Here is a 17792-nt window from a genome sequence, read left to right on the forward strand (position 1 = left end):
ATTTTCAATCAACACAACCCAAAAGTCTGAATTGATTGCAATAACTAAAAGTAAAACATTTTATAAGAATAAGTCATACGCAGTGCATTCTCACTGCACATGTATACATTGGAAATGTTCCTGAGAGCCCTGAGTGTCATGGCCATGCCTTCCCACCCTTTTGTTGCAGTCAGATGAAGCTCAAACTAGCTATCAGATACATTAGGAATAACTGATGCCAATTTATTAGAGAATCTTTTTTGGATTATTCTGATTTCACAAGGGATGCCAACATGGGTATTCTGTAAAACATGTTTTTTTTTTTTTTCTTTTAATATTTGTATATTTCTTGCACTTCATACAATTATTATTCTAATACTTAACATTGTTAGTAGGCTTTGGTTATTTTTCTTACACCATGCAGGCCTGAGGAATATTAACATGGCTCCAATGAATTCTCCATTGATACCTGTGTCACATTTGTTAACAGCTGTGTATTAACGCTATCACTGCACTATTGTGTGCATTCCCAATTTCCCACCCTCCTAAAGCTCACTTGTGATTTGTTGCCAAACTCTTAAAATCAAATTGATAGAGGACATTTGTTTCTCTGATTACAATCTCAGAGTGCCCACATGGGAAACTGAATTGGCTTAATTGTAAATTGAGTGTATTGTGGCGTGGTCCTGGGAACTGCAGGTGGCCGAGACAGGCGACTTAATTTGCTTATCTGGCGCTCTCTGTTCAGAGCCATCTGTTTTGGATTAATGTGATTAGGTTATATCAGAGACCCTTAAGACTGAAGGGTGAGGTGTACAGTGGTTTGTTTACTGCGTCAGGATCCTTATCAGAAAATTGTAGCATATTAGTGATTTAATAAAACAATGGGTTTATTCTCCATTGAGCGATGGAACAAGGTTGAATATACTTTGTAGGTTTGCACACACAAAGAAGAAGGGTCTCTTATCTCTTCATAGCTATGGTCTGAATATTTTAAACTTCACATCAACCATTCTCTATCAACCTGCTTCAAGGAGTCCAAGAAAAACTGCTTCTTGTTCCTTCCGGAAAACCTTTATAAGGGATCTATCCGTATCCCTCAGAAATAAGAAATGAGAATGAATTTTAGATGCTCAGATGTTGCTCTCTGCCTGCACCAGCTACAGTTTACATTTAGCCAAATATATTAAAATATGCTTTCCTCTGCATCTACAAACAGCAGTGTGTTTCGTTCTGTTTTTACAGCTGAGCTTCTAATCTAGGTTGGCCATTTATTTCCAGATTGAATACAAAGCTAACACTGACTCCCTCTGGAATAAACAGTGGTGTTTGCCTGCCTTTGTCCTCAGGTAATGGTGTTCTGTTTCAAGCACAGGTTGTTAGATTGTCTCTCTCGTGTTGTGACAACAGAAGGAGACTTCTTGTGTGTATACAGTCCAAACCTGATCTCAGGCAAGTCGTGGAAATCCTCAGGCTGTGTTTGAAGATACTTCTGATAGGAGTTTTGATCAAGTTGCAAATGCTTAGTTTGTAGTTTTACTGTTTTTATTTTAAGAGGACAAGACATGAAAATATTTGGTGATAACTGATAACATCCTTTATCTACAGTTTTTCATCACTCTTCTGCTGTCTTTTTTTTTTTTTTTTTCACGCATCACAAACATGCACACAGAAACAGTGGTTTGGCAACATACCAGCCATGGTTGAAAAATACTGGTACTGTAGTTATCATGTCATCCAGTTTATTCAAAATGCTGCAAATAAGATTGATTGAAACGTCGTTTTTATGTGTGTACTGTGCCTGCATGTCTTTTTCTCATTATTGATGATATCATCTTCAGAGGAAGCACTCTGTGCTCTGGTCATGGGTCAAGTGACTTTCCCAGGCTGGAGTGTGTTTCTGAGCATGTAGAGGATGTGTGTGTGTGTGTGGGGGGGGGGGGGGGGGGGGGGGGGGGGGGGGGGCGTGTTCGTGTGTGTGTGGGTGTGCGTGTGTGGGTGTGCGTGTTCGTGTGTGTGTGTCTGTGAATGTGAGTGTGTGCATGAGAGGAGGGAAAGTCCAGAGCTCAAGGCTCCATTTCTTATGTTGAGTTTATGCTGTGAAAGAGCAAGCAGAGAAATCACTAACAGACTTACACGCTGGCTTACTACACACATCCAAAAACACAAAAGGCACGCAGAATGCTGCTGGAGCAGCGCAGAGGAATGCTTTAAAGGTCTATGACCCTGAGCTAACTGTACAGAACACTATATCTGGACTTCATTTACTCAGATAATGCTCTTTTATAGTGTTTGTGCTTGTGCATTGTTCAGCTAACACACTCACTGCAGGTACACACAAGAAAGTTATGTTAATGCCATCTTCTATTTCTTTCCACTATTTATCAGCATGGCTGCATACTTACAGTGTTTCTAAACCCAAACGATATGATCATATTACAACGAACAATCAACACTCAGTTTGTAAAACAAGAGGGCCATGGTAGGTTATGAGAACATTCGACATTACGGCGAACTACACTCATTATTTGCCTTATCTAGGACCCAGCAGATATGGTCTTTTTGGGGCCGATATCGATATTGGGGAAAGAAAAATCAGATATCAGTATATATTGGCCGATATGTTTCTCAGATCTATGAAATATGTAGAGTCAGATATAGAAAACACATGTATTGCTTGATCGCTCAAATATAGATCAAACACTTGCGGGAAAGATATATGAAGACAGGATAGTCCCTTAATTAGAAAGCAACTGCGCATGTACGTGCGTCACCGCTTGACACTCTGGAGAGTGATTGTACTTGTTGTAATCCATATTGCACACTCTGCTGGTGACAGCCAGAAAGAGAACAGCCAGAGGAATACAATAAAACTCAAATGAAATGCTATTTGATAGGTAAAAAAAATCTAGTTATATCGGCGTATATGTATGGTTAAAAATTAGCCGAGTATATAATATATCGGCCAATGTTATCGACTGGCCCATTAATCGGTCGGCCTCTAGTCATATCAGACAAGATTCGGGATGTAACGATTCACTGAACTCACAATACGATTCACGATACTGGCTTCACAATATGACTCTCTCAATTTATTTTACAGTTTGAGACTGTAGATAAATTATGACTGAAAAAGAGTGCTGTCATTTTTTCATGAAAACACCAATGTACCTCATAATCTCTTTGGCACTGGTTTATGCTCAGTTTTAATGGTATCAGACATTGTGGGAGAGAATAGAGGCAACTATGTGCTGTCCATTCATGGTGGATGACGTGGGAGGTCACAAAGTCATAATACAGTGTGACTTTACTAAGGTAGAGTTATATGACCTGTTACAGGAGCCTTTATTTCTACACATTTATATCATTAAAAACTAGTACTTTGAAGGCAGTACTTACCTTAAAGCTGTACATTCAAATGTTATGACAATTGCTGTTGCACTGCTTTAAATGATGGGCATGGATCCACTTGAGAAAAAAAAGGCGTCATCTTTTTATTTATTTATTTATTTTTTTCCTTTGTCACATTCCCGATAAAACTGCCTGACCCCTCTTGAATGTGTTTCATAAACTACTCAAAGACATTTTCAGCTCAGGAAAATGAAAAAGAGGGACACTGACTTCACGTGTCCCCACTCATGCATCACACTGAACCCCCTGGGCTTGTTTTCTGCTGTTCAAAGCGCGACATGACAAAAATGTCCCCTCGCAGAGCAGCCACAAGGCCACTCTCATCATCTCTAACCAGATCACATCTAATGGCCCCTCAGACGTTTGAGGAATTTTTCCCCTTGCAGTAGATCCTATGACACAGAGTGTTATCAATTTTGTTTATTGACAACTCCCAGGTCAGGCAGAGTTCACTTTGTGCTTGTGATGGGACTCTTACGTTTTGTTTTTTTTGCTCTTCTGTTTCTCCTGTCTGTCGTGTATCTGTGTGTGTGTCGATGTTTTCAGATAGGTGCCAACGTGCTGATCTTCCTGTGCACTAATATGATCGGGATCTGTACTCACTACCCTGCTGAGGTTTCCCAGAGACAAGCCTTCCAGGAGACGAGAGGATATATCCAGGCCAGACTGCACCTGCAGAGGGAAAACCAGCAGCAGGTACACACCCCGCAAACACATTTGCTCTGACAAACGTGCATACTCACAGACACATGCTTGCTCAAACAAATAAGTGTGAGGCGCAGACTTTTCCGTGTCCTGTAGGAAAACTAAACACATAAACGAATGCAAAAGAGCAACAAATGGGTGTCTCCGTTTCCTAGTCAAATTTTTTTCACTCAGTTTTCAAGTGCAACAATATGTTCTGAAGTGTAACACGTATCTCTAGACCTCTCTATTTGACTAACACGTTCCCACGCAGATGCCAACAAGGCGGAGTGACTCATTGAGCATTCTTAACAGTACAAACTGATGTAAATGAATGGGCTCTTTCTCTCTCTTTCTGTCTTTAATTTCTCCCTCTGTCTCTCTCTCTCTCTCTCTCTCTCTCTCAGGAGCGCCTACTGCTTTCAGTGCTGCCTAGGCACGTTGCCATGGAAATGAAGGCTGATATCAATGCCAAGAAGGAAGATATGATGTTCCACAAGATCTACATCCAAAAACACGACAATGTTAGGTAAACAGATAAACACACGTTCATGTTCCACACGACTTCCGCGAGCTTTTCTTCTTTGCACTACTGGCTCTGACCTCACGCCGTTGACTGATGCGTCAGTTACAGAGTCACTCAAACAGCAATTTCCCTGCCAGCATGTATTATGCATGTTGTTGTTTATTGACACTGACAGCAGACCCACTGCTATTCTCTCTGTGGCAAATGACAAGAGGAAAACCTCAAGTCCCCCTGTGTAAGCCCTCATCGCTGGATTTCACCTGCGAAGTAGGAATATCTTTAAACAAGTTGTGTACTTAGAGGATTAAGCCAGTATCCAACTAAAACACGATATTTAAACACACAGGATCAAACAGGATTCAAAAAGGCTTGTTGAATTTTATGTCAACCACGCCTGTTCAAATGAATCCAAAAGACACCTTCTAATTCACCAACCACACGCATGGGGTTGAATGCAACCCCTATCTTCGCTGGAGAGCAAAGAGCATCTCTGTGTGCCACTGGTTGAGTCATTTAGGGAAAAATGTGCCCCTTTCGGCGACACACTTGAGCTCTTCTGCATGAGGATGCACGTTTTTTTTTTCCCAAAATGCCTTTGCTTGCTCAACTCAGAAAGCCATATCACATTTTTGTAGCCTGCCATCATTGAAAAGTCCCTCCCCCCTCGCTAGTTATCTTTATGTTCAGACACTAAACAAGAGCAAACAACCATTATCTGCCTTGTAAATTAGGCCATGAAACAGAGCAGGTCGCGGAAGCCAGTGATGCACTGTTTTTGGAATTAAAGGCGGCCGAGTCTATTCTTACTGAATCAGGCCAATAGGTGTGAATGACGCTTTTCTTTTAAATGACTCGGAGGCAGGCACATCTGGCTTTAGTTTTTCTGCCTGATATACAGTATTTATAATTATTATGACAAACATTCGGTGTTTGCGTTTTGTGTGGAATGACCCTTTAAAGACATTCTGTTGCATCATGGCTCACAATCTTGGTCAGGGTAGGAGATGCAGACAGGCTCTGGATGCTGTAATTAAAAAAAAACTGGATGACCGCACAGGATCAGCAGCGCCATCTGTCAACCCTAAGTGGTACTGTTGTTGTTGTTTTTCTTCAATACTATTAAAAGTTAACAATAACAGGCAGCAGACCCGGGTGAGGGTAGGTTGGGTTCTCAGAGGGATGGTCTGGAGGAGGTGACCTTGGCTTGGATGGTGAACAAAGGTCAGCCTCCCTCTCTTAGCTCCTCACACGGCAGCTTGATGCTTCGGAAGGAGAGAGGTGTTGTACAACACTGACTAACTCCTGGGCTTCCCCGCAGGAAATTTGGGCAGCTAATGTGGTAGCTGGCTTGTTGGTTGGGTCAATTAAAAAAATGAAAAACAAAAAATAAGCATACTCCATGTTTTTACACAAGTGACATATACACAAAAATACATAAAGAATAGTATTAATAATAATATTAATGAAAGCTAATAGACAAACACAAACTCCATTTTGTTAAGGTGTGTTTAAAAATCGGAGTACAACTGACTGTAATATGAGAAGTTGCATCATTTTATTACATTACTTATTATTATTATTACTTATTTTACAGTGTTTTTCACCTGACCAATAGCAAAGCTCGTTGGAGGTCTAAGCACGCACATCCAGTAACCAAACGCAGCACTCAAACAGAGTAACAGAGTTACAATTTGCAGTTACGGACAACAGAAGGCTGATAATGTCACTGACAAAACATTTCTGAAAGTTGTCACCTGTAACCATCAGCTGATACCTGTGTGACACAGACCCAGTGAGATGTGTGTTCCTAATATCGCTGACGGCTCAAACTGTGAGCGTAATTAATGCGGAGGCTGTATTTACTCTAAAGCACTGCAGGAAACAGTGAACGCTATACTGTGTTGATTGATCTCATTTTATGTCTTCTTTGTATTCTTCCTCCACCACCTCTTCTCCCGTAGCATACTTTTTGCAGACATCGAGGGCTTCACCAGCCTGGCGTCTCAGTGCACGGCGCAGGAGCTGGTCATGACGCTGAACGAGCTGTTCGCCCGCTTTGACAAGCTGGCCTCGGTGAGCACTGACAACCTGCCGTCTCCATTTTCACACCAGAAATACCACTAACCCCACTGTTAATGATCATCCAGTCTAAAACAACAAAGCTCGATTGATTAACTTAAACATTTTAAAAGTTTACTGACACTGATAATTGAAACCCCTTGGAGCCTATCGTCGCGAATTTGCATCAAACAAATCATGCATCCAAATGCAGCCAAAATAGCATCTGCACTTTCAGTACATACCTAGGAACCTTTTGCAAGCATTAGTTTGTCATAGGACCAGTCGGAGACAGAACAACATCTGTTTGATGTGCTATGTATGTGCTATTTTTAAGTAATATCTATTTATGTGCTATTTTCAAATAAACGTTCTCAACTTAATTTAGCTACTTGAAAGCATAAACATGTGTAAAAAAATGTTTTAATACTTGGAAACACATTCAGGCGTCAAGGGGTTAACTAAATCAATCTTGAAAAAGTTGTATACTGTACTGTGCTGTAAAATAGGAGAATATCAGACCTGTGACTGTATGTGTGTGCTGCACAGGAGAACCACTGCCTTCGTATAAAAATCCTTGGGGACTGTTACTACTGTGTGTCAGGGCTGCCTGAGCCTCGGGCTGATCACGCCCACTGCTGTGTGGAGATGGGAGTAGACATGATTGAGGCCATATCGTGAGTCAAACACTTTAATGCACAAAAAATACACTTAATCACAACAATCACACGCTCACCAGTGATGGTGAAGTTAAATGTTTAAATGTTCATTACTTTGTTTTTTTAAGGCTATAGAAGAGACAGCCTATTAAAAGCTTGTGTGTGTGTGTGTGTGTGTGTGTGTATTTTTAGGCTGGTGAGAGAGGTGACAGGCGTGAATGTGAACATGAGGGTGGGCATCCACAGTGGGCGGGTTCACTGCGGGGTGCTCGGCCTACGCAAGTGGCAGTTTGATGTCTGGTCCAATGATGTGACGCTCGCCAACCAAATGGAGGCCGGAGGGAAGGCTGGGTAAGTCCCGCCTTCTCAACCTGCCACTAAACTTGTGAAGGCTTCCATACGTCTGTTTCGTTTGTGACACAGTGTTTGCGTATACATTTGCTAGGCGCATCCACATCACCAAGGCCACACTACAATATCTGAACGAGGACTACGAGGTGGAGCCGGGATTTGGAGGAGAGAGGAATGCATACCTTAAGGAAAACAGCATTGAAACCTTCTTGGTGCTGGGCTGCAGCCAGAAGAGGGTTAGTTTCACAGTCACACACACAAACCCACACACGTGCCATTTACATGCCTGACCCTTCGATGAATGTCACACTGGTGCCATATTTCACACACACAATATAATGTCTTGTCACCTGGCATTGAAGAGCTTGTTTCTCAAACCACTTAATGCTGTGTGGTTTCTTCGCTTCCAGAAAGAGGAGAAAGCAATGTTGGCCAAGATGCAGCGAGCACGTGCAAATTCTGCCGAGGGATTGATGCCACGCTGGGTGCCTGACAGATCCTTCTCCAGAACCAAGGATTCCAAAGTCTTCAGGCAGATGGTGGGATACGCACAGGGGGCACAAGCACATGGCAACTGTTGTTCTTGTCTATGTGTTATGTGATATGTCTTTCTCTCCATTCACTGAAGTCAAATTATTAACATCCTTTTAAATTATTCCCTTGAAGGTCAAATATTTTGAATATAATTTTCATGTTTTGCCTGTCCACTTTTTGGAAAAACTGTGCTCAAAAAGGTTGTTTGGAAATGTTCCCTCTGTGACATCACAAAGGGCAGTAACCCCTCCCCCTGGTGGATGACACTCCTAATATAACAGGATTCTAAAGGGCTCCATGTTCACCCTTTACTTCTGACACTAATCTGATGTGGCTGCAACTGCAGATATGTCTCTTTCTAACTCACTCTCTCTTACTTCCTCCCTCTTTTTTACGCTACAAGTCTCATTTCCTCCTCTTTCCTACATTCTTTCCTCTCCTCCGCCTTTTGTTTTCTCCATCTCAGAGGGTTTGAGCCCTGGGGGCAACAAGGGTGTAATTTGAAGCCTCCGAGCATTAATTAAAACATCAGTCTGGCTCTCAGGGATTAGCTGTGCAGATGTCTGAGTCTATTTTTCAGATGTACCATGGCTGCTTATTAATAACTCCTTTTGTCTATTTCTCTTTCATTTCTCTGTTTTGGTGTCATTTTCTAATTCTGTTTTTTCTTCTCAGGGCATCGATGAAGCATCCAGCAAAGACAAGTGAGTGTTTTGGCCCCTGTTCTTGTTACCAAATCAGCTTTTGTTATTAGTGGTTGACTGGCAGGCTGTCACTGTAGCAGTCTGACTTCAGAGCCCAGATTTTATATGGTCAAATTCAACACAGCACTGATGCCACATTAACTCTGAGTCATCCTGCCTGTCACATCTTAGGCCAACTCTCTCATACACACACATGCATACACACCAGGCACCAGGCATTGACCTATTATTCCTTTCCCTCTCATAGCCGCTGTGCTCAGGAGGCCCTGAACCCTGAGGATGAGGTGGATGAGTTTCTTGGACGGGCCATCGATGCACGTAGCATCAACCAGCTGAGGAAGGACCATGTCAAGAAATTTCTACTCACGTTTCAGACACCCGAACTTGAGAAAAAGGTTGGTATTTTACTGGGCTTCATGTAAAATATAATTCTGAAATCTTTTATTGAGCTTCAAGGAAATGTATTTTTCCACAATATTCCCTTTTCAGTACTCCAAAAAAATCGATGATCGTTTTGGTGGATATGTGGCCTGCACAGTTCTTGTTTTCTGCTGCATCTGTTTCATCCAGATGATCATTTTCCCAAAGTGAGTAGATCTCTCCAATAGGCCACCCTCCAGTTTCCTTATTCTACTGAATCGTGCACAGGAAATGTGGTTTTGATTAGTTTATCAGGAGTTAATGAGAGTTGAGTGCTTTAACAAGTCTGTTTTTTTTTCTCCTCCACAGGACAAAACTTATGTACGGCCTTTACATCACTATCTTCATCATCCTTGCCAATATACTCTTCATCTGTGCCATCTATTCCTGTATCAAAGTAAGGTGACAAAAAGCCTTGACCACTCATAATTCCTATGCTGATACCTATCAGTATCATATGTCTTTGTCTGTACTGATCTCCTCCTCTCTTTCTCGGTTCTAGCTCTTCCCAAATGCCTTACAGACTCTTACCAAGAAGATTGTCCAGTCTCGTGCTCATAGCACTTTGGTGGGTGTCCTCACCATCCTCCTCCTCTTTATTTCCTCCTTTGCAAACATGGTAGGTGCTACTTCATTTTGACATCTTTGCATCATGTTGTGGTAGTAATGTGTTGTTATATAATGATCCTGTTTTAAAAAAAGAATAAAGTACTGTTGGCTCTGCGTTAGGGCCACTGAAAGTCATCAGATCCCTTTACATATTCCAATATTAAAGGTCCTATATTACGCAAAATACCATTTTTTTCACACTAATACGAATGTCAAATACATAGTGTGTGTACCTCGCCAATGAAGCTGATTGTGATTCGTCTGATTCTGAGTACGTGGCCAGCCTGTCCACATACACCCCCACCATTTGTGAGAAAAGTCCATCCTCTCAGTTTTTTTTTTTTACCTGCTCCACTTACTAGAAAGTGTGTGTGTGTGTGTGTGTGTGTGTGTGTGTGTGTGTGTGTGTCTGTGTGTGTGTGTGTGTGTGTGTGTGTGTGTGTGTGTGTGTGTGTGTGTATTACCGTAAATTCCGTACTATTGAGCGCACCTGGATATAAGCCGCACCGGCTAAAAATAAGTAAATAAATGTATTTGTACATATATAAGCCGCACTTGATTATAAGCCGCAGGTGTCCACGCTATAACAAGAGCTATTTACACAGACGTAGGCTACCGGTAACATCCGCAAATACTGTAGCGTCCATACGGACGTTAAAGGACAACGAGAGCGTTCAAATAATAACTTTTAATAACCCGATCACTGTCGGCCGTGACCACGCCGTTTACAGCAGAGAGCAACACATAACTTGCCGTAACAATCCAACTCTCTCCCCCAGCGTTCTCTCATACAGCCACTCGACACGTTCTCGCTGGTGCATTCACTGACTCTCCACATAATCGGAATTATGAACACATTATCAACTACTAACTTTACAACATGAACCGTTACAATACGAAGCCTAGCCGACGGTGTCTGTAACTCGGCTGATGAAAAAGATGACCGTAATATATTTCACAAGAAAAAGTCCATCCATTCACTGCCTCAGAATGACTTCATTACTCACTTCCTCAGTCTCTGTTGTCGCTGTCAGTGTCATCTTAACGTGCAGCAGCTCTGTTAGCTTCTTTGACAGCCAGGTCGATCGCCTTTAACTTGAAAGCTGCATCATATGTATTTCTCCGTGTGTTTTCCATCATGAGGGTGCGTGCATGAAGCGCAAAATGACTGATATTAAGATCCGACGTGACGAAGTGAAATGTTTTTGCGGCAGAAGCTCATTGTCCCCCATAAAAAATCCATGCATTAGCCGCACCGGAGTAGAAGCCGCAGTGCTCGAAGTGTGAGAAAAAAGTAGCGGCTTATAGTCCGGAATTTACGGTATTTATTTTATATGGATAAAACAATTCATAGGTTTTATTTTATTTGTAAAGGGAACATGTCTATTTATCAAGTGAAACCTTCATGTCCTTCTACCAAGTCATCAAATGTGTTTTTTTAAACTAAAGTTAAAAGTATACAGTATCCAAATGCATTGCAATGATATTGGGAGGCTTAAATCAGTTACATTACTCTTTCACTGGAGAGCACTGATTACTATCTTTTTTTAATTAAAAAATACAAAGATTCATACGTCTACCACAACTCCTCAACGATACATGTCCTCAGGAACTTTATCAAAAAAGGCCCCACTTCAGTTTGATGAGGACAAAAATAAATCATGTGCATGTGTCAACATCAGATTTTAGTCAAAAAAAAATATTTTTTTGCAGTGTATTTTACCTTGTCAACCCAATTTTGACATTGCTAAATGTCAATCTTTGTCCTCATTTGTCCTCCAGTTTACCTGCAGCAGAGAGCATCTGTACAACTGTTTGGAAAAGGAGTTGAAGACAAACATAACTGACTGCTTGCTGCATAACCTGACCATGACAGCAAAGGACGGTTTGACCCAGTGTTTCGACCCAACCAAGCATTGCCATTTCCCAGAAGTCAGTCACATGACATTTAAGGATTTGTGTATTTAGTCTGTTTCTGTATCCATGTAAAGTATAGTAGTTTGAATACGCTCCTTAACTCTGGCCTCCTCCTCCTCCACACCGGCTGTCTCCTCTCTTCTGCAGTATTTCAGCTACAGCGTGCTGCTGACCCTGCTGGCCTGCTCTGTGTTCCTCCACATCAGCAGCATTGGGAAACTGGCACTGATGCTGCTCATCCAGCTCATTTTTCTTCTCCTGGTGGAGTGGCCTCAGGTTGTCCTGTTCGACAATGCAGACCTGCTGGTTCGTGCCAACACCTTGTGAGTGCCCTGCAGGGAACAACACATACATGCACACTCACTCTTTCCTTATTTTCAGCCTTTGTAGTTCAGCTCCTTTGTAACAATACTGTAGTTTACAATAAATGTGTCCTACTTCTTTACAATAAGGTGAACAATTTAGAATACCTTCTTTCTTGTTCACCAGTTGGGCGATGCTCCTTTTTTATTGTTCTCTTTTTTTCCTTCAGGCACATCTCTAATATGTCCCTACAACAGTAAGTTGTTCTTTTGTATTGCACTACCTTTTTTCAGTGACCCATATGATCTGTTGATGTGACTTCCTCCTGTGTTTTGTTTTTTTCCAGGTCTGCTTCAAATGAAACTGCTGAACAGTGGTGAGAAGTTCTCAGTTCTAGCATGTTATAAAGGCTTTATGGTTTATAACACTTCTTTCCTGTGCAACACAATCAATGATCTTTCTCATCCTCTCCTATTTCCTTCCTCAGCCTGGAGACTGTGACCAAGGTGTCCCTTAAGGTCTTGACCCCGATAATTCTGACGGTGTTTGTTCTGGCTCTCTATTTGCACGGCCAGCAGGTGGAGTCCACAGCACGCCTCGACTTCCTCTGGAAGCTGCAGGTAAAGGAAACTGTTTTGTGCGATTAAAAAAAAAACTTAAGCTACTATTATTCCCTTTTGACTGCAGCCTTTTCGACTTATCATAACATGAAGTAAACCACACCAGTCAAACACGTGTATGAATCCTGCTGAACTTGCACAGACATAAACATACAAGAACAAGTTTTACACAAGAGCGAATTTATGAAGTGAGACCTTAAATAAATCCAGATAATTCTGAAATTATTTATGTTGTGTTCATATTTGAACATGTGGGTAATGTGCTGGTGGTTGGCACATTGTTATGTGCTTCTCTATTTGCATCTGGATTGCTTTGATGGTTGTTTTTATTTATTAGTGCTGTAGATGCAGCTCAATGTGTGCACCTCTGGAGTCAAGCAAGTGTAACCCATCCTAATGTAATCGAGCAGACTGAAAAACAAATAAACCGTGACAAGGGGAGAAAAGCATAAATATCTGGCAGAGGCAGTACATGTTTTTTTAAAGGACTTGGAAATAACTTTTGTGATGAGTCCATTGTATCTTAGCATCAAAGGAAACCATAAAAGTGTGACAGTGACCTCGACAGAGAAGCAAGATGGAATTCAGCCAATTTTGTTTTGTTTCACTTGTGCAACTCTGAGTACTTTAGTTGTCTACCCACATGACAAAAAAAATAATAATCAGCCACTTCTCCCCCCTCCCCTTCCTCCACCTTCAGGCCACAGAGGAGAAGGAGGAGATGGAAGAGCTGCAGGCCTATAATCGCCGCCTGCTTCACAACATCCTGCCCAAGGATGTAGCCGCCCACTTTCTTGCACGGGAGCGTCGGAATGACGAGTTGTACTACCAGTCATGTGAGTGTGTCGCTGTCATGTTTGCCTCCATCAGCAACTTTTCAGAGTTTTACGTTGAGCTGGAGGCTAACAACGAGGGGGTGGAGTGCCTCAGACTGCTCAATGAGATCATCGCCGATTTTGACGAGGTAAGAAGAGAACAATGTGAGAGAAAAAGATGAATGCAGAGTAAATCAATCACCTTTTTCCTGTTTTGATGTGTTCTGAAACTCATAAAGCTCATATCCTGTAGCTGAAGTACTGCTCTTGTTGTACGTTCTTCCCATATATGGTTTTGATTACTCGTCTCTAGATCATCAGTGAGGAACGATTCCGTCAGCTGGAGAAAATCAAGACCATTGGCTCCACCTACATGGCAGCCTCTGGCCTCAATGACTCCACCTATGACAGAGAGGGTCGCTCACACATCTTGGCTCTGGCCGACTACGCCATGAGGCTCAGGGAGCAAATGAAATACATCAATGAACACTCCTTCAACAACTTCCAGATGAAGATAGGTAAGCTTGAGAGGTTGTGGACATTGGTCTGAAACATCATCTGCTAAAAAAAAAAAAAAAAATGTTCTTCACTCATTGCACACATCTTATAACCCAGTCAAAGGAGAACTATGTAATCTTCTTACATGGTAACTGCTTAATATCAGTAATATAGAACTAGCATGATGTAACAAAGAATGGTGAAATTTTCTTAGGGTTAAACATGGGGCCGGTGGTAGCAGGGGTGATTGGAGCCAGGAAACCCCAGTATGATATCTGGGGGAACACAGTGAATGTGGCCAGTCGGATGGACAGCACAGGAGTACCAGACTACATCCAGGTACTGCACTCAGATCTGCTCAGTACATCCTCAGCAGTTTGTAACTTTATTCAAGAGAGAATTTAGTTAAGATAATTTATTCAGACAAATTATAAAATAAACAAATACAGAAACTTACTTAGAAATGTCAAGTGTGTTTGAGTAATCATCAAGTAATCCTACTGAAGTGCATTCTTACTGTCTTCTGCATCAAACTCAGAGATGTGCACACCCTAATGCATGCACATTATAAAGGACGTTGTTGCTAAGTCGTTTTCCTTTTCCATGTACAAGATATCATAGCTGAAAGGCTAGGGTATTTTGGGTTTCGACATCTGCTCTGCAGGAGTGCCTTTAGGCAAGAATCTGTGTCAGCATTGAACAGGCTGTTCTCATCTTCAAAAGGGAAACATTTTAATCACAGTCAGTTTGGTCAGTTAAGGACACAATTTCCACAGTCATCAGCTCTTCTCATGAATGGTAACACTTGTGAGAAGAACACCAACTGAGCTCAAAGTTGTTGTGACATTTTTTCCCTTAAATCAAATCCAGAAGCTGTCTGTTTTCAGATTACAGTACAATGCTGCCACCTGTTGTACAGCCAGAAACACTGCAAATAAAAAACACACTACAACACAGTATATAATGCTGCAGCTTTCAATTTATATTTTAATGTTATTTAACTAACTGATCAAACCCCACATTATGTTTAATATAGAATCATAATATAGAACATCTGAAGGCAGCAAGTTGTCATAAAAATCAGGCTTAAAATATAACGGCAACGATTGATAAATTACTTAAAGTAGATAAACTTAGTCTTCTTTCTCAGGATGATATTTCACACTTTGCATGTTTTTTTGCTCAATTTTTCACAAAATTCACGACATTCTAAACTTTAAATGTTTTACACATTTAGTGAGATTGTGAAACAGGTCAAACTGAGACTGAGTGTATTTCTTATAAAGGCTTGAGTGTCTGACATCCTGGGTTTCAAATGTCCTTGTTCTGTCTTAGGTGACCACAGACTTATACCACGTGCTGGTCAACAATGGATACCAGCTTGACTGTCGAGGTGTTGTCAAGGTGAAGGGGAAGGGGGAGATGACCACTTACTTCCTCACCAGCGGTCCCCCGGGCAGTTAACACCCAGGGTCGACCGCAGTGCGACTCCCATTGCACTGACAAGACAGAGACTGCAGAGACACTGAGTGGTCAGCTCGACTTTGAGCGCAGCAGCACAGTACAGTGGGGAGAGGAGGAGACAGGCCAGCCAAAATGAGCTGGGCCCATGTGTATGATGTCACATGTGATGTTGTGAAGGCTTTTACCTAAGCTGCTCAAGAGATCATGAAGCCCAGTTGCCTTAGAACAGAAGTGGCTATGCTTGTGTTTATGAGCAATAGTACAAGTATTTCCTCTGGAGTCTTTATTTATTTTTGTGCAGATGGATTTTTGCTATGACCTTGTACAAAAAAAAAATCTATATATCAGCAAAACACGTTACTTAAAAGAAAATATGCAAGGACAACGTGAGAGAAAATGACCAAAGAACAAACGTTTGATATGATACAAACACCAGTGATTCTGTTCAAAGTACAGTGACCTTAAGTAATTTATTCATCTTTTACAATAAAGGCCACGGCAATATCACTGTTGGTGATACTTACGAACACTTTTTGTTTTTGTGAACTTATTCATGAAGGATAACTAAGGCACATGCACATATACGCAGGTAGAAAACACTCAAATAACCTTGGCTTGGAGTTTCTTGTTTCTTATCAGGGCCTGTTTTGTTTCTTCCAGCCTGTGATTAGACACGGGCCGGACACGAGGCTGTATGTGATTCACTGAAATGTATGAGTGATTACCTGCTCCCTATAATGTGTTTTTTTGGTTCTAGCCATAAACAAGAAGTATGACATGAAGGACGGAATCGTTGCATTTGTATCACGGTACTGAAAAGAGATTGTTTAACTATTATGAAATGTTTTATAAATGTGTGTGAGTAGACAGTTTGTATGGGTGTTTGGGTGTGTGTTACTGATTGTGTGTATGGGTGTGCGCACACTTAGACAGAGGCTGATCTATATCTGTAAGGATGCCCCCTTATAGATAAAGATTAGCATCTAGCTACGTGAACTGTAACTTTTCACTGTGAGGTTTTTATGATACTGTACGACAATGCTTTCTTGCCAAACTGGTTGCTGCAAAGCATGTTTTATATTATTTCTTCAGAGTTGTGTGACCATTCCTGATTTCTTGTGTCAAAATGAAGAGAATTATATCTACAGCACCTTTGCTGGACTGTAATTTTGACAGATTTCATTCCAACCTAAAGATGCGTTAGCCTTTGACATGAATATTTCGGATTATGTGACAACGTGTGGACTTAAACTGGTGTCTGTATGTAGGATTCTCCTTCATCTTACACATATTGCCTTGAGATTATGCAGTTCTAAGGTCCTCATACTTCCTGGACCAATATTCACATCTTTACACAACAGTATTTGATCCTTTTATGGTTGTGTGGGGCACATGGAGATTTGTAACCCCCCAAATAAATATAGTTAAAAACAATAACCACGTGAATGTAACAATATATACTTTTGTCCACAATGAAACTACTACTGAAGAAACATTTTATAAATTGCCTTTGGTACTGAATACAGAGTTTTATTGTTTTACTTGGGCCAAATTGATTGGACATCATGTTGGATGAATAGTGAAGGTGTTTTTTTTTTAACGAGAGGTGTTGAGCTGCTCACTTGTCTTTATGAGGCTAAAAGGCAGCCTTTATGGCCTGTAGAAAAACAATGCTCACTGGTACTTATTCTTTTCCATCCTTAATAAAAGTGAAGGGTCAGCTAAACACTGTTGCATTTTACTTTATGACATAATAAGCGCAGTTGTGGATTCATTCCCCCTTTGATCAGAAATTAATAAATGGCCATTTTGCACTGATTGTGTTTATGTGGTTTCTTATACCTATACTATCATTCTCTCACATATCATGATTGGTGTAGAATATTTTACAAAATAATTATAGCTATCCTTTATTTGCTTGTGTGTACTAACAGTGATACATGTTTAAAGAAAAGGGGGGGGGGGGGGTATAGCTGTTCTGTGAATGGCGTATGAATATCGACCAAAATCAGAAGCAATTTTATTTACCTTCCTACAAAATACTTTATAAACATTTGATTTTTAAAGCTGTTGCATAACCATTTTAAATGGGCATTTTAAGTCAGGAGTTATAGCATGCATGTCAATCAGCAGCCCGCAAACCAAGATTTCTCCCTGTGACAGTAAGCTGAGACACGCCTCTTTCTCCCTTTCAGAATAAAACAGTATACAGTTACAAGACGCTGATACAGGAGCGAGTA

The 17792-nt window shown here is 41.1% G+C and overlaps 1 protein-coding gene across 1 annotated transcript in view; it reads left to right on the forward strand.

Annotated features, from left to right (window-relative positions):
• The window catches only part of LOC306834130 (adenylate cyclase type 6-like), a 33044-nt gene extending 15678 nt beyond the window's left edge, over positions 1-17366 (forward strand). Inside the window, exons 4-24 of the mRNA XM_079359916.1 lie at positions 3937-4086; positions 4482-4603; positions 6562-6673; positions 7208-7335; positions 7510-7668; positions 7763-7904; positions 8079-8207; positions 8878-8906; positions 9154-9301; positions 9396-9493; positions 9636-9723; positions 9829-9945; positions 11718-11867; positions 12000-12175; positions 12385-12411; positions 12502-12531; positions 12643-12775; positions 13476-13739; positions 13904-14108; positions 14303-14427; positions 15424-17366. Coding sequence (XP_079216042.1) covers positions 3937-4086; positions 4482-4603; positions 6562-6673; positions 7208-7335; positions 7510-7668; positions 7763-7904; positions 8079-8207; positions 8878-8906; positions 9154-9301; positions 9396-9493; positions 9636-9723; positions 9829-9945; positions 11718-11867; positions 12000-12175; positions 12385-12411; positions 12502-12531; positions 12643-12775; positions 13476-13739; positions 13904-14108; positions 14303-14427; positions 15424-15552 — 2661 coding nt within the window. The 3' untranslated portion in view covers positions 15553-17366. The remainder of the gene's footprint in view (positions 1-3936; positions 4087-4481; positions 4604-6561; positions 6674-7207; positions 7336-7509; positions 7669-7762; positions 7905-8078; positions 8208-8877; positions 8907-9153; positions 9302-9395; positions 9494-9635; positions 9724-9828; positions 9946-11717; positions 11868-11999; positions 12176-12384; positions 12412-12501; positions 12532-12642; positions 12776-13475; positions 13740-13903; positions 14109-14302; positions 14428-15423) is intronic.
• The last annotated feature ends 426 nt before the right edge of the window (positions 17367-17792 follow it).

Source organism: Symphodus melops (assembly GCF_947650265.1).
Source record: "Symphodus melops genome assembly, chromosome: 13".
Taxonomy (NCBI): domain Eukaryota; kingdom Metazoa; phylum Chordata; class Actinopteri; order Labriformes; family Labridae; genus Symphodus; species Symphodus melops.